This window comes from Saprolegnia parasitica (assembly GCF_000151545.1).
Source record: "Saprolegnia parasitica CBS 223.65 unplaced genomic scaffold supercont2.173, whole genome shotgun sequence".
NCBI classification, from domain to species: Eukaryota; Oomycota; class Saprolegniomycetes; order Saprolegniales; family Saprolegniaceae; genus Saprolegnia; species Saprolegnia parasitica.
Genome location: NW_012156567.1, coordinates 28,192 through 42,010, shown reverse-complemented (window position 1 = coordinate 42,010; position 13,819 = coordinate 28,192). Strand labels below are relative to the sequence as shown.

The following is a 13,819-nucleotide window of genomic DNA, read 5'->3' as shown; positions in this document are numbered from 1 at the left end:
GTCGATGTCTCGGACATCATCGCGCGCAGCGTGCCGATGGGGACACCGGCGCGTGCAGTGTCCGTCTTTGGGCTCTACCACTCGTGCCTCTCGCTGTATCGGTGTCCGCTGGTCAAGATGCCACCCGGTGCGTCCTTCGCGCCCGTTCTTGTCGCGAGCGAAGAAATGCACATGGTGATGATCTACAACACATCGGCCAACTTCAACCTCACGTTGACGTACCCGGCTCTCAACGTGACCGTGGACATCAACAGCGCCACCATGTCATTCGATTTTGGCTTCATGTCGTCGTTTGACGCCACGTATGCGCTGGCGTCGCAGTGGAACGCATCGATGAAGCCGACAGCGTATCTCGACTGTTCGAATACGGTGCCGTGCTACTTGACGTTACACTTTCCGCACTCGATTCTGCCGCTGTCGCTACCAGACATCGCCTCAAACGGGACCTCTTACTATACGTACAAGCAGACGGCGTCGAAAGTACTCCAGCTCATCCCTGCCAATACCACGGTGCAGGACTCGAACGTTGAGATTGTCCAGAGCCGTACGTGGATCCGACGATTGATGCGAGAGGTCTCACCTTGTGTCTAGCGGCGTGCAACCGCTGCCTACAGCACATTGCGGCGTGCAACCTCAGCCCGTTCGGTTGCCATGCTGTGCAGTGGTGTGTGGAGAATGGCAAAGCGACGCAGCAAGTGCAGAACGGACCCTTCTCCCCCGCGACCGCCGGGCTCTACACTACGCAAAGTTTGGACGTCTCGTCATGTCTGACGAATATGTCACTGGCGGCGGCGGCCCCATACCTCGCTGCGTCGAGTTGTTTTGTGGCCAACAAGTGTCCGGTGGGAGCGACGTGGAGTCAGATCATGGCCGATCGGAGTCTCGTGACCGCAGTGACGCCGGGCTTCCAGAAGATTCTCGTCTCGGGGTCCCTCACAGCCTACGTGAGCCTCGAATTTCATCTCCTCGGCGCCTTCCTTGGTCGTATCGACTACATTTCGCTCTACTCGTCGTCGTCCGTGCTCGCGAGCCAGCTCCAAGCAATGTTCAAATCTTTTGGCACCGTCGATGTCTGGATCTCTCAAGAAACCAACACGATGTGGTACATCCTGCTATCGTACTACAACTACATCGGACCGCTGCCGACGATCACGATTGCCACGTCGGCGTCCGTGACAGCGTCTCTTGTCAATACACAGCACCCGTCGCAATACTACCAGGTCGTGCCGCTCAGTGGCGCCAAGTTCGGGTTCCCGTACCAAGCCAACGGTGCGGCACCGACACCGGCCCCGATGACCACGTCGCCGACGCCGCTGCCCATGTATGGCTCTATCGTGTTTCCGTCGGGGTAAATATCACTAGTACATGTATTACCTCTGTGCCAAGAAAATTGTTGTGTGTTTCGTTGTTTTGGACGATTGAACGCACTCTGTCTCACGGAGGAGCCTCCGGGCGGCCATCAACGCCAACGTCTCGGCGCTTCTCTACAACGGCTCGCCCTCGTGCCGGTGTCGATCTCGTCCGTGCTCTTGGGACCTCAAACGCCGTTTGCGACCACATCGCTCAAGTCGATGACGCCCTTTGCATCACGTCCGTCTACGCCAACTGCATGATTGTGCCAACGGCAACGACAGCCGTCCAGACCATCTCGTTTGGCGCGACGAGCGTGGTGGCTTTGTAGCTGAGTCTGTGGGGCTTCAGCGTCAGAAGCGTGTCCAATGTGGCCTTGGCAACGCCAGTAGCGACGATCGCGGCGTCTGTGCAGGCGCTGCTCGGCGGTATGGGCCAGGTGACGGCTACGTCTGTCTCCACAGGCGAGACGTCGTGTAGCCTCACGCTGTCATATACCAACTACATGGTCTCCATGCCCGCGAGCTGGCTGTAAAATGATGTCCTGTTCAACTGTTTTTATGCCCTTGATAAGAGTCTTGTCAGGCGGTGTATTACCGGGATTACCACCATGTGTCTCTTTTCCATCGTCAAGCTACCGGTACTTGATCGACCAGCAGCGTCCGCGGTCATGAGCCAGACCCGTGTTGCGGAGTTCCACTTGGATCACCCGTGGGCCGACCTGGAGCTGCAGCACCCGACGGTACACAAGGGGTGCTCACTTGAACTCGCGGGCTGATGGAAGTCGTTGGCTTGGCGACCGACGCGAAATGTCGGGTGGTCTGATGTTGATGAAGGTGAATGCTCGTGGTGGCGACACTGGTCGAGTTGTTTTGTTTTGGCGTCTTGGTCGGTCGTCGTACATGAAAGTGTTTTTATTTTGGCGCGCATGTTGACCTGTTTTCGTTCTGGAGGCGTTGCCCTTGATGAGTATTCTTCAGCAAACAAGCACTCGAATCTGATACCGGACCCGGACCTGAAATATCCAAAGTGATCTACTGCGAAGTTAACCCTCCGATGTTAAAGCCTACTGGTTGACATGCCAAAGGCAAAACTTCTGTTCGCCCCGACGAAGTTTCGGTCGTAATCTGCTCGACCACGACCACACGGTGCTCAAGTTGCAGTCGGTTCGTTTCCTGGTTACCCTGAGTACCTCAGGCATGACGCACCCGCTTTCCATCAAATGAGCTACAGAATATGACGTCCCATCGTGCTTGGCACAACACCAAGGACGGTCCGAGAACTATCAATCTGTCCCAGGACCAAATCATGATCAAACGGCTGTCTTCAACAAGTCTTCAACAGTGTCTTGCAAGCAAGTCTCCAAAAGCAAACGATTCGAAAGGGACGAGAGGAAATACCGCGCCTGCGTTGCCACGAGAAAAGATCCTCGACGGAGTCAAGAGTCATGGGCGCGTTCGTTGAAGCATCGACGAAGTATTCATGAGGGCGGCGGTTGAGCGCTACAAATAGCGTGGGTTTCTAAACGTGGTGTTTTTAGCCGTTGCCGAACGTTTACGCGAGTAGCCAATCACAGTGCAGCGGCTCCCCACGTGGCCAATCGGCGCCACGTGAAAGATCGGGCGGTTTCGTCCCTCCAAGTTGCACTTGTCCGAGAGCTCATTCTCACATTTGCGTCGTTGCATTCCGAAGCCAACAAGAACATGCCGCAACCGCAGAAGGGCGCTGGATCCAACAAGAATGTCGTTAAGGGCAAGGGCAAGGACACCGACTCGGGCAAGGGCGGTAACCACACGGGCTCGTCCGGCGGCAAGGGCGCCCAGGGCGGCCGCTAAAGCCCCTTGGACACGTCAAGACGCCACTACCATTCCACGACCAAAATGCGCTAGGATACACACTAGCAATCGTCGTACAATCAAAAACAAAATAAAATAAAGCTCCTCAACGCAAGTAGTTTTCCAAGAAAATCAGTTCTAGCCCTTCTACTTCAACCCTGCTACCAGCAGTTTCTAATTGCGCGGAAAGACTAGCCCGTTGCATGGCATTCATGTGGTGTATTGCGTTGAACCAAAGCGGCGCCTGGGACGGCGGGATGGGATTGCAACCGGCTGCTGTCCTTGAAGCGCGGGAAATTTGAATTTGTACGGTGCGCGCTCCAAGCCGTTACACGTGTCTAATGCACCGTTGCGGTCCCATCCCACGCTCTTGTCGCAAGTTATCGCCGATCCCGCTTCTGTGCGAAGCAGCACGAAGCTCCATTGGTTCGAGTAGCACCCTGTAGATGGCTCGCTTCCCAGACAGACCTCCTTCTTTAAGATCATTCTTTTGACCTTATTTCCATTAACAAAGAAACAAGAAGGCGGCGAGTAGCTGGAACGTGGCTGCTTGGGCGTCCTGAGGGAATCCAAGCGCGAGGTTGATTGCACTTGCGTTTTGTATATGCATAGAATCCACGAGATGCCTCCGATTCTATTTTATTTTGGGACGGTCCCGTTGGCACCCCGAATCGAAAATTATTTGAATGGGGCCTCGTGCATTCACAATATATATACGGAGGCAACGCCATCGAAATAAAATATGTGGCATGGGAGGAATATTAATATACCGATCGCGTCGAGAATTCCGACGACGGAAAATAAATACCGTCGCATCGTCGCAGAGAACACGGCAGTAGAAGAAGTTCCACGCGCTCCTCCTCCATCCACGTACGCGACGGACCGAGGAACTTGGCGTCTCATGCTCTCTACCTCGTTCCTAGAGCAAGCATGGAGCGCCCCGCCAAGGTCGTGACCATGGGCGAGTACGTCGTCGAGAAGAAGATCGGCAAGGGCTCGTACGCGCAGGTCTACCGGGGCTACCACCAGGTCACGCACGTGCCAGTCGCGGTCAAGGTCATTGACGGCTCCAAGCTCAACCCAAAGCTCCTCGACAACCTTGGCGTCGAGATCTCGATCATGCAGCAGATGAACCACCGAACATTGTGCGCTTGTTCTCGATCACCAAGTCCAAGTCGTCCGTGCATCTCTTCATGGAGTACTGCGAGGGCGGCGACTTGTCCCAATTCATGAAGCGCCAGCCGCACGGCGTCGTCGCCGAGGCCTTGGCCCGGCACTTGATCCGCGAACTGGCCGATGGCCTCCATGCGCTCTGGCGACAGAACCTCATCCACCGCGATCTTAAGCCCCAAAACCTCCTCCTCGCCGACACCTCGCCCGTTCCGCGCCTCAAGATTGGTACGCCATATTGCATCGTGGATGACATGCGATGTATGCATATGTAGCGGACTTTGGCTTTGCCCGGCACTTGGCTACGGCGTCGCTCGCGGAAACACTCTGCGGATCGCCGCTCTACATGGTGCAAAGGATCCTCTCTTGATAGCAGCTCTGAACACAGCGTCCGTAGGCACCCGAGATCATGCGCTTCCACAAGTATGACTCGAAGGCCGACCTCTGGTCCGTGGGCACCATCCTCTACGAGATGGTATCGACGGCGTCCTTGTGGTGGTGCTCCTGGCTCACGACGATGCCACGTAGATCTTTGGGCGCACCCCGTTTCATGGCGCGACCCAAATGGAGCTCTTGCGCAACATTGAGCGCTACGAGCTGCGCTTCCCCGAGAACCACAACGTGCCACGCGACTGCATCGAGCTCATGCAGGTACAGGACATATGCCTGCGTCTATCGTTCGCCGCTCATGACGCAGTAGGGCTTGCTGCGGCGGGACCCGAGCCGACGCATGGGTTTTGAAGAGTTTTTTGCCCACCCGTACATTGGCAAGGAGTACGACATGACCAAGTCCATCGTGGTCCCACCGACGACGACGTCAAGCCCGCCAAACTCGATCGCACGAACCGTGACAGCGCCTCTCGACATCCAGCGCCGCGTCCCAGACGGTCTTCCTACCCACACGTCGCCGCCCACGGCCCTTTTGCAGCCACTGAGCCTGGGGTCGTCGACGCGGCTGCAAGAGAGCTACCGATCGAGCGTCATGCAGAGCTACCGCCGACGAAGCGCATCGACGTCGCAGCACCGTGCAACGTCGTTATCGATTCATCAGAACAGCCCGACCACGCCCATGAGCCCCGAGCTCGTCGCGTCGCCAACGCCACGCATCAACCCGTTCAAGTCGAGTCTCTCGAGCACACCGCCGCCGACAAGCGCCTTTGCGTTCACTGCTTCGTCGGCGCCGTCCCACTTTTCGTCCAAACAGTCGTCGCTAGCGGTCGTTCCGCGGCCCAAGCCCAACCCCGTCATCGAGTACACGTGCGACACGAGCCTCGACATGAGCTACCAGCGCATTCAAACCATGATGACGATCGCCGAGGCGCTCTTGTCGCTGCCGGGCGTGGACACGACGGCGTCGTACACGTCGTCCGCGTCATCGTCGTCGTCGACGCACTCGATCTCGTCGCCGACGGCGTCGAGTGACTTGGATACACACCCCGAGGCGCGGCGACAGGCGAGTGCGCTCCAGCTGTACCTCATGTGCTTGCATTTCTTGCAGCACGCGTATGCGATCGCTCGGCGTAACGTAGCGGCGCGGGCGTGGATCAACGAATTGCTCAACGTGTGTCTGGACCGCGCCGAGCAATGCAAAAAATACTGTGGCCCGCTGCTTTTGGACGCGGCGCTCCCGAGCGGCGAAGACGTTTTGTACTACCACGCCATGCGACTTGGCCGCGATGGCGCTGTCCAAGAAGTCCTCGGGCAATGGCCGCACGCGCTCGAGCTCTACGAACGCGCGCGCGTCCTCCTCGACAGCATTTTGGCGTGGAACGAGCTCAAGAAGACGTCGTCGACCGCGCTCTCGATCGACGACAAGCAGCGCATCGCCGTGTACGTCGAAGGCTTTGCGCAGCGCATTCAATGCGTCGCTTCCAAGCAAGAACCTTGAGGAAATTCGGTCCCAAGCCAAACTCTCTAAAATCCTAAAACCCCGCAACCCTAAACACCTACGACCCGCGCCTTCGTCGTCGTCGTCTAATATAATGCGTGCCGTCTACCATGGCTCTCTACACTGCCGTACTAGTGATTTTGATGGTAGTCCCCACGGCAGCATGGTCGTCGTCCGCCATTGTGGCGGCGGCCAACGGTCGGTCGGTCGGTCACCCAACGCGCGCCGGTTCGGAGCGTGTCGTTTCAAGATCGCTCGCGGCCAATCACAGACGCCGAGGTGTTTCGGTCGAAACGAGAAACCCCCGCCGACGGTTGAGAATAAAATTAGACGCGATTTTTTTCAATTTCTCGGAATTTCATTGCTCAAGAAGCGTCGCGAAGCGAAGACGAGACGAGCATGGCCGACGCGCAGGTGAAGAAGCTATCGGACGAGATCGAGCGCCTCGAGGGCGACCTCAAGGCGCTCGAGGCCGCGTGCACGACGTCCGAGGCCGTCAAAAAGTACGTCGGCCCACGCTGCGACCGTCCGATCCCTAATGTCTGCGATAGGATTGCCGAGTTTTGCAACACGACGCCCGACCCGTTCCTTGGCGACAACGAGACGCCGAATCAGTGGCAGGCCAACGCACAAGGCGGCGGCGGCTGCGTCATACAATGAAGCCGCGACCACCACGCGGTTCGCCATTATACCACGATCCTCCATGGTGCATGCTGTAGAAATATATTAAATTACTGTCTCTTCTTGCGACCTTCTTGCAGATGATCTTGGCGCGGGGCCGAGCACAACGCAGACGATTCCTCGCGTAGCGGATTTAGCTCACGGCGCTGCGTCGGCCATGTCCAGGCGAGCATGTATAACACATGGCCGTCGATTAAAAATGATGCTACTTTGTCTATCTACTTTTTCTTGGCGTTTAGGAACGCGTCGCCCTTCTTGCCTTCAAAGCCCGCGCGGTTGCCGGCGGGCTTGGACGCCTTGATCTTCTCGGCGCGGGCTTCGGCGGCCGCGGAGCGCAACTGCTTCTTGCCCGCACGCGCGTTCGAGGCCTTGGTCTTTGCGCGCTCCTTGATCCCCTTCTTTTCTGTTGAGACGCGCTGTTTCCACTCCTTGGAGCTCTTTTCCTTCTGCTTGAGCTTCTTCTTGAGCTTGTTGCGGAGGAGCTTCGGGTCGTCCATGACCTTGTCGCCCGACGCCTGCTTGAGCGCCTTCTCCCAGCCCTTGGCCTGCACGACGGCGCGGCCCTCTTCGGTCTTCTTGAGCTCCTCCATGCGCGCCTTGTTCGTCTCGGCCTTCTTCAACAGGTTCTTGATCCCGTGGATGCTGCGGCCGTTCCGCGTCTTCTTCTCCTCCTTCTTCTCCTGGCCGAGAAGCAAGCTGCCGTACGAGATACCGTCGCCCGAGACATCAGGCACGGGCGCCGCCGCCGTTTCCTCCGCGCTCGAAGCCTTGGTCTTCTTGTGGCCGGTCTTGTCTTGGTTGCCCGTCGGCGCCTTGCGCTTCTTCGTCTTGTCTACGGCAACATTAGCCACACGTGGTCGAGGAGATGTTGCTCCTCGTACCGGCATCCGCCGGCGTCGGCGCCGCCTTGTCCTTCTTCGTCACCTTGTGCTCCTTGGTCGTCTGGCGCTTGGCGCGCATGGTCTCGAGGCGGCGCGCGAGGCGCTTGCGCAGACCATCGAGGCCCGTGAGCTCGCCCTCGTCGTCCGAGGCCTCGGCCTTGGCAGCCTCCTTCTCCTTTTCGTGGAGCTGCGTCTCTTGGTTCGTGAGCTGGAGCTTCGGGTTGAACTTGAGGCGCTTCGCGACCGGCTTGGTGGTCTCGTCCTCGGCGTCCTCGAGCGCCGCAATCTGCTGGGCCTTGACGCCCTTGTGGTACTTCTTGTTCATGCTCTGCTTGAAGTTGTCCTCAGGCTCGGTCGGGAAGTACTGCGCGCTCGGAATGAGCTCCATGACGTTGCAGAAGAAGCGGTCCACGACGCCATAGTCCATCGTCGTCGTCGTCGTCATGTTGGTCTGCTGCTCTGCTACTAACTCGCAGCGTCGTATCCGGAAGCTCTATTGATTGGTGGTGAAGATGAGGGACCAATCGCCAAACGGGCCAATCGCAGCCGCGATGCTTTCCGCGCCTTTGATTGGCTCGAAGGATACCAGGATAGCCAATGAACTGCCGAGATATGCGAAAAGTGCGGCAAACGGCGCGTTTAAAGGGGTTCCGAACGTCAAAGCTAGTACGTATCAAGTGGGACGAGCTACGACGCGTGGTGTGGTGCGACGAGGGCCTTGACCGTGTTGGAGTTCCATCCCTTGCTCTGGAGCTCGAAGAGCTGCTCTTGTAGAATCGCCGTGAGCTCGATCGTGCCCTTGAGGATCATGCGCAGCCCCGACTGCGTCTCCTTCTTGGGATGCAGACGAGTCGACGGTGTCTTGGCAGGCGTCGCGTCGTCGAACGGGGCCGAGTCTTTGGCCTTCGCGGCCCATAGCACCGTCATGCGCTCGAATTCACGGAGTACATGTCATGTCGTTAGGTCGTACGACATTTGCTGCGAACATGCAGCTTGGCAAGGCAAAGGATATCAAAGGCGTCAGTGCTCAAGAGGCGCTCCGGCACGTTATCTTCGATGACGCGCACGGCGACAAAGTCATCGCGGTTCTAACCATGACGCCTCGTATCCACAAACGCGCATTGGTGGTCGGGACGCGTCGTACCTTGGCCAAGTAGTAGGTCTTCTTGGAGCCTTGGCGTCGCATGAGCTTGTTGGCTTGCGTCTACTTGCATCCGTCACTCGAATTGCAATCCAAATGCGCACTCGGCCGCCGTACGATCTTGACGGCCACTTTTCGCTCTTGATCAATCTTTTCTTGAAAGAGCTCAATCTAGCTCAAAATGTGGGAGATTCCAACACACTCGAAGATGCGTCACACGGCAAAGTCCCGTTCCTTCTCCTTCTTCTTGTCGGCTGCGCGACGTAAATACGTCTTGGACGTTGTGGATGATGTCTTCTACGACAATTCAAAAGACGTCACTGCTCCGTGTGCACGCGCTTGGCTGTCGTACGACTGGTGCGGTACGCTGCGGTGCCGAGACAGGTCGATCTCGGCTCTCGGGGTCGCGGAAGCGAACGTGTGCTTGGACAGCTACGCACGATCCGAGTTGTTTTGAGAAGATATCGAGGACTTCCGCTACGTTGACGCGACGAGGCGCGCGCGGGTTTGGCGCTCTCGGGGCGCGGTGGCAACGTCTGCAACGTGATGCCGCGGATTGTCTCGACCAGCTGCGGAGGCTGCGCCGACTACAGAGCGATGCAACTCATCTGTTCTGTAGGTAAACGCACCTCGTGCGAGGGATATCGCTTTGGGGGCGCCGAAATCGGACGGTGGTTGCCTAGTACGACGTTCATAAGTATGTATTCGCACAGCGCCTCCGAGATGGTCTTATAACCTCCAGTCGGTCTTGCCTGGACCTTCCCATAGAAGCCTTCGCCTCGCATCGCGTCAATCATGTCGATGGCATTCTCTTCCGACGTGTCCTAGTCGCATTGTAACTCGAATGTGTAGGAGCGTGCTACGTACTTCCTCGATCGGGCTGCCGTCCTCGTGCTGCATGTTGGTGGTGGTACTGAAAGTCAACTAAAGTTACGCGCCCAAATTAGACTGGCATGACATTTCTGGCTCGAAATGGCGCCGTTGGCGGCGAATCTGCTCGCGCTCGACGCAGCGCAGCTCGGGCTCTCGGTTCAGATGCCGATTGCAATCCTTCTCTTCTTGCGCCGGCGCTGGTTTGGCAAGACGGTTGGTTCAAACCACCCTCCGCAGCTCGCTCGCGACCTTCGCGTTAATCGGTATCCTCGTGCTCTTGCTGCTCCAGAACGCCATCTCGTGCACATTCCTCCTCGTGACTGAGCTCAGCGTCGTGCTTACGTTTGAGCTCACGGAAGTGATTGCCGACCACTACAGCAATGACGCTCTCAAAGAAACGCATCAAACTCCTCCGCGCCGCCTTGCCAATTGCGAGGCCTTGCGCTCCTCTCGGCGTTATGCAACTCATGCATGCAACTTCTCTGGCTCGGTCTCCCGACCGCCATCGTCAGCCCAAGATCGCGACGTCCGAGAACACCACTGTGGCCGATTACTTTGCGCGGCCAGGTCTCGCCACACGCGACCGTCGCGTCTGTACTCGCGGGCCTCTCGTCTTAGAGACGAAGAACTCGCCTTGTTTGGCGCGTAACGTCTGCGTTCAGTTTCGGCTCATGGGCAGGCTCCTCGCTCTGGTCGTACTGGGGTTTGTGATCTGCGTATCCCAAGCCAACCCCAACCTCCAAGCGTATGGCGCGCGCTACCTATTACTCCGCCTCGGAGCGGTTGTACTTGCGAAGATCGTGTTCCCAGTGCTGGCGTCGCGCGCCGAGTGCATTTACCACGACGACACCTAAGGCATGCAGACGACCAATATGCACCTCTTCGAAACGTATCTCGAGACACCCGAGGGTACCTTTGCCGAGGTTATTCAGTTGAGCTACGATAATGTAGCCGCGTGGAAGGCGTGTGTGGACTTTCAAAAAGGCGGTGGGGACGCGCACGCAATCTACAGCCCATTTTATTACGTCAAGGCGCAGTCGGCGCTCGAGACCAATATTCCAGCAAGTACATTTGCTTGCATCTTGAACCGCCCGCCAAAAATGTATCATTTTTTCGCGCTCAAAGTATCTTGCTATTCCTTCAGCGGCGTTTGCTCAACTTGAACTTGCTACAGGTGCGTCAATACCTGACGCCGCCCGCAGCACCGTCCACTGATTAGAAAATCTTCGTTCGCAACACTGTGCAAAATAGCAGCCTGCAGGAATTGAGCCCGAAATTCAAACCTTCTTCGTCGCTCACCATATCCACTGAGCAAGCGTGGGCTATCGCACGCCCGCAGCCGCGCGCCGCGCCTGCTGCAAACACAACCAAAGACGACATATTCAACACTGGAGTCCCCTGATAACAAAGTTTACAGGCAATGACTGCGATGAAACAGTAGTACTTGTAGTAGACATGCATGCCGTACTAATATAGCATAAATTACGCTGTGGATACATTTTCCTTGACAGTGAGCAAGTGGGTACGTTTCCTCCCGAGAACAAATATTATCAAATTATAGAATGTATTTGAGATGCGAGGCAATACAGCCAGTGCGGACACCACATGATTTAGGGATTTTTAGCCAATCAGAGGCGTTCTCGCTCGGACTTGAAGTGCGGCGATTAATTCGACTAACGTTGGCACTGTGATGGCTATGTCGACTCCTCGAATTGCTCTGCTAAAATACGTATAATGGGTCGCCAGTACTCAGTAGACACCCGGCGGCTCGTCATGTCGAAGTATGGCGAGGGCATGAGGATTTCTGCTATCGCAAGACAACTCGGCATGCCCAGGTCGTCGGTGTCGTCCATCATTGCCTCAGTGTGTGCGCGAAAGTGCCTGGGACCTGCCCCACGCCCGGGGCGGCCCCGCAAAACCGACGAGCGGACGGATCGGATGCTCACACGCGAGGTTCTCGGCGACCGCCAGAAGAGCGCGTCGGCTCTCCGGTTGCAACTCGAAGAGTCCATGGGTGTCAAGGTCTCGGAGAGCACAGTACGTCGACGCATAAACGAACATGGGCTCAAAGGTCGCGCCGCGCGCAAGAAGCCCTTTTTGAGCAAGAAGCACAGCTCTCCTCCTTAGTCCTATTCCGATCCTATTTTTGCACAAGAATGTCAATTACATTTTCTATCGATATATTTCGCTTACCAAAATCAATTCAGGACAGAGAGAAGTCCATTAGTTGTACCACGGTTCCGGTTGGACGAAGTCTTTGGACGGCCACTGGATGTTGATTGCGATATCTTCTAGCCGCAAAGGCCACAAGGTGCTTGGCTACGAAAGCGCACTCGACCGGGAGGTTGGCGTTTTTTACCTGTTTTTGAGACGCGCTTCTCGAGCTCATGGTGCACGACACGCTTCCGCGATTTCAAAACCACGCCCTTGAGAAAGGCTCTTTGTCGAAACCCAAGAGTCAAGAGATCCAACTTTGCCCACCACCTTGTGGACGCGATCGAGCAGCCAAACAATCTCGTCGTGCCGGTCGAAAGGCGTGTGCAAACGATGGTCGACCGCGTGCGTCGGACGCTGTACAGTGTTTTTCGCGGACAAAGAGAATCCTATCTTTTATAGTCTTATTCACATATCGTCAATTTCTCCGTGGCACCATCTTGGTGACGTGGATGCCTATAGGCCCTTTGTTACGGTCTTCGGTTGGTCGTAACTACAAACAGCAGCGTTGTCGTGCTGTCCAGCGACTGACTGGACGCCATCGATACCCTTTCCTCGCACGTTGTTGTGGTGGTCGGCAGCTGTGGTCGGCGAGTTCACGTATTACTCGTCGGTAGTACGAATTACGGGTACGAATTAGCGCGCCAAGCGGCCGTATCATATCCGGAAAAGGCGGCGGTTGCGCGATCGACTGAGCTTTCCATTTGTATCGGAGCCCGACGCGGTCGGTTTCGATCCGGATACGACAAGATCCAAACCGAGGCTGGAACGTCGCGCTTACTTTAGCTTTGTCCAAGTCGATACGAGTATGCCGCGAGAGAGCTATACGCCCGAGGACATTTTGGACCTCGAGACGCCGACCAAGTGTACTTCTTAGTGCATTCTTATATCGTGGCTCACTTAGCACTTAGCGTTTCTGTGCCCGATGAGCGCCAACGTCTATGGCATCGACTTTCTCAAGTTCCAGATCATCGACTACGACACGAAGCGCAAGATCTTCCAGGTAGACGACATATATAAGATACGCCATGTATATAATATGGAGCGCTAGGTCGGCCGCGACTGCCCGCCCCGTGCAGCCGCCAAGATCGATTTCTCCCAGCCATTGGATGAAGATTCGTTTCGAAAGATTCGATACGAGTTCTCGGACGACGTGCTGCGGCTGCCCTCGATCATGACGTCGCTCGAGTTCTGCGTCGGGCCCAAGGAGGTCCACAACTTTCGCATGATCGAGCGCCACTATTTCCGCGACGAGCTCATCAAGTCGTATGACTTCACCTTTGGCTTTTGCATTCCGAGCTCGACCAACACGTGGGACGCGATCTACTCGGTGCCATCGCTGGACGAAGACCTCATCCAAGACATGGTTGCGAACCCGTATGCGACCGTCTCGGACAGCTTTTACTTTGTCGGCGACGAGCTCATCATGCACAACAAGGCCGAGTACAAGTACATCCTCGAAGACCGCGCGCAGAGCAAGCGCTCGTACTACGACAGCGATGACGACGACGCAAAGGACGCCAAAGGCGCCAAGGCCGGCGACGCCAAACGCGCGAGCGCCAAGGAGACCAAGTGGTCAAAGGAAGACGACTACGACGCGTAGAGGCGCCGTGTATTACATCATTCCTAACGACGTCTGCCTAATCCAATTCGTCACTTGTCGAGTCAAGCGAGGCGTCGAGGACGCAGTGCGTGCACTTGCAGTGGAGGCCAAAGCGCTCGACCAGCGACACGCGTTTCGCAGCGCGCATGGCGGGCGTCGCGCACTCGTCGTCGTCCGTCGCCG

The 13,819-nt window shown here is 56.6% G+C and overlaps 7 protein-coding genes across 7 annotated transcripts; 5 read left to right on the top strand and 2 right to left on the bottom strand.

The window, feature by feature from the left end:
- Positions 1 to 1,387, top strand: SPRG_15047 (hypothetical protein). The gene is made up of 2 exons (XM_012354650.1): positions 1 to 544; positions 592 to 1,387. The coding sequence occupies exons 1-2, from the start codon at positions 37 to 39 to the stop codon at positions 1,350 to 1,352; spliced, it is 1,269 nt and encodes a 422-aa protein (XP_012210040.1). The 5' UTR covers positions 1 to 36; the 3' UTR covers positions 1,353 to 1,387.
- A 2,609-nt stretch (positions 1,388 to 3,996) lies between these two features.
- SPRG_15046 (ULK/ULK protein kinase) lies at positions 3,997 to 6,291 on the top strand. Its single transcript, XM_012354649.1, has 6 exons — positions 3,997 to 4,055; positions 4,109 to 4,583; positions 4,631 to 4,704; positions 4,753 to 4,830; positions 4,884 to 5,006; positions 5,056 to 6,291. The coding sequence occupies exons 2-6, from the start codon at positions 4,379 to 4,381 to the stop codon at positions 6,241 to 6,243; spliced, it is 1,668 nt and encodes a 555-aa protein (XP_012210039.1). The 5' UTR covers positions 3,997 to 4,055; positions 4,109 to 4,378; the 3' UTR covers positions 6,244 to 6,291.
- A 303-nt stretch (positions 6,292 to 6,594) lies between these two features.
- SPRG_15045 (hypothetical protein) lies at positions 6,595 to 7,008 on the top strand. The gene is made up of 2 exons (XM_012354648.1): positions 6,595 to 6,746; positions 6,795 to 7,008. The coding sequence occupies exons 1-2, from the start codon at positions 6,643 to 6,645 to the stop codon at positions 6,901 to 6,903; spliced, it is 213 nt and encodes a 70-aa protein (XP_012210038.1). The 5' UTR covers positions 6,595 to 6,642; the 3' UTR covers positions 6,904 to 7,008.
- Positions 7,009 to 7,108: 100 nt separating this feature from the next.
- Positions 7,109 to 8,275, bottom strand: SPRG_15044 (hypothetical protein). Its single transcript, XM_012354647.1, has 2 exons — positions 7,806 to 8,275; positions 7,109 to 7,756 (listed from the first exon to the last, which is right to left on the bottom strand). The coding sequence occupies exons 1-2, from the start codon at positions 8,248 to 8,250 to the stop codon at positions 7,143 to 7,145; spliced, it is 1,059 nt and encodes a 352-aa protein (XP_012210037.1). The 5' UTR covers positions 8,251 to 8,275; the 3' UTR covers positions 7,109 to 7,142.
- A 174-nt stretch (positions 8,276 to 8,449) lies between these two features.
- On the bottom strand, positions 8,450 to 9,891 carry SPRG_15043 (hypothetical protein). Its single transcript, XM_012354646.1, has 10 exons — positions 9,814 to 9,891; positions 9,683 to 9,770; positions 9,576 to 9,625; positions 9,428 to 9,533; positions 9,299 to 9,378; positions 9,166 to 9,243; positions 9,064 to 9,117; positions 8,950 to 9,009; positions 8,818 to 8,893; positions 8,450 to 8,749 (listed from the first exon to the last, which is right to left on the bottom strand). Exons 1-10 carry the CDS (start codon positions 9,844 to 9,846, stop codon positions 8,493 to 8,495), a joined length of 882 nt encoding a protein of 293 aa, XP_012210036.1. The 5' UTR covers positions 9,847 to 9,891; the 3' UTR covers positions 8,450 to 8,492.
- Positions 9,892 to 9,918: 27 nt separating this feature from the next.
- On the top strand, positions 9,919 to 10,723 carry SPRG_15042 (hypothetical protein; the record flags this gene model as incomplete). Its single annotated transcript, XM_012354645.1, has 4 exons — positions 9,919 to 10,019; positions 10,057 to 10,177; positions 10,332 to 10,386; positions 10,438 to 10,723. The coding sequence occupies 4 exons, from the start codon at positions 9,919 to 9,921 to the stop codon at positions 10,671 to 10,673; spliced, it is 513 nt and encodes a 170-aa protein (XP_012210035.1). The 3' UTR covers positions 10,674 to 10,723.
- A 2,090-nt stretch (positions 10,724 to 12,813) lies between these two features.
- Positions 12,814 to 13,711, top strand: SPRG_15041 (hypothetical protein). Its single transcript, XM_012354644.1, has 3 exons — positions 12,814 to 12,899; positions 12,945 to 13,036; positions 13,085 to 13,711. Exons 1-3 carry the CDS (start codon positions 12,842 to 12,844, stop codon positions 13,634 to 13,636), a joined length of 702 nt encoding a protein of 233 aa, XP_012210034.1. The 5' UTR covers positions 12,814 to 12,841; the 3' UTR covers positions 13,637 to 13,711.
- The last annotated feature ends 108 nt before the right edge of the window (positions 13,712 to 13,819 follow it).

Excerpts from the sequence above, each read along its gene's own strand:
- SPRG_15044 (XM_012354647.1), bottom strand. The coding sequence starts at position 8,250 with ATGACGACGACGACGACGATGGACTATGGCGTCGTGGACCGCTTCTTC. Across the intron at positions 7,757-7,805 it reads GCCGACGCCGGCGGATGCCG|ACAAGACGAAGAAGCGCAAG; the intron begins GTACGAGGAGCA and ends ATGTTGCCGTAG.
- SPRG_15047 (XM_012354650.1), top strand. The coding sequence starts at position 37 with ATGGGGACACCGGCGCGTGCAGTGTCCGTCTTTGGGCTCTACCACTCG. Across the intron at positions 545-591 it reads CGTTGAGATTGTCCAGAGCC|CGGCGTGCAACCGCTGCCTA; the intron begins GTACGTGGATCC and ends CCTTGTGTCTAG.
- SPRG_15046 (XM_012354649.1), top strand. The coding sequence starts at position 4,379 with ATGGAGTACTGCGAGGGCGGCGACTTGTCCCAATTCATGAAGCGCCAG. Across the intron at positions 4,705-4,752 it reads GCGGATCGCCGCTCTACATG|GCACCCGAGATCATGCGCTT; the intron begins GTGCAAAGGATC and ends CAGCGTCCGTAG. Across the intron at positions 4,831-4,883 it reads GCACCATCCTCTACGAGATG|ATCTTTGGGCGCACCCCGTT; the intron begins GTATCGACGGCG and ends GATGCCACGTAG.
- SPRG_15043 (XM_012354646.1), bottom strand. The coding sequence starts at position 9,846 with ATGCAGCACGAGGACGGCAGCCCGATCGAGGAA. Across the intron at positions 9,534-9,575 it reads AGCGATATCCCTCGCACGAG|TCGGCGCAGCCTCCGCAGCT; the intron begins GTGCGTTTACCT and ends ATCGCTCTGTAG. Across the intron at positions 8,894-8,949 it reads AGACCTACTACTTGGCCAAG|AACCGCGATGACTTTGTCGC; the intron begins GTACGACGCGTC and ends CGTCATGGTTAG.
- SPRG_15045 (XM_012354648.1), top strand. The coding sequence starts at position 6,643 with ATGGCCGACGCGCAGGTGAAGAAGCTATCGGACGAGATCGAGCGCCTC. Across the intron at positions 6,747-6,794 it reads ACGTCCGAGGCCGTCAAAAA|GATTGCCGAGTTTTGCAACA; the intron begins GTACGTCGGCCC and ends TGTCTGCGATAG.
- SPRG_15041 (XM_012354644.1), top strand. The coding sequence starts at position 12,842 with ATGCCGCGAGAGAGCTATACGCCCGAGGACATTTTGGACCTCGAGACG. Across the intron at positions 12,900-12,944 it reads CCTCGAGACGCCGACCAAGT|CGTTTCTGTGCCCGATGAGC; the intron begins GTACTTCTTAGT and ends CTTAGCACTTAG. Across the intron at positions 13,037-13,084 it reads CGAAGCGCAAGATCTTCCAG|GTCGGCCGCGACTGCCCGCC; the intron begins GTAGACGACATA and ends ATGGAGCGCTAG.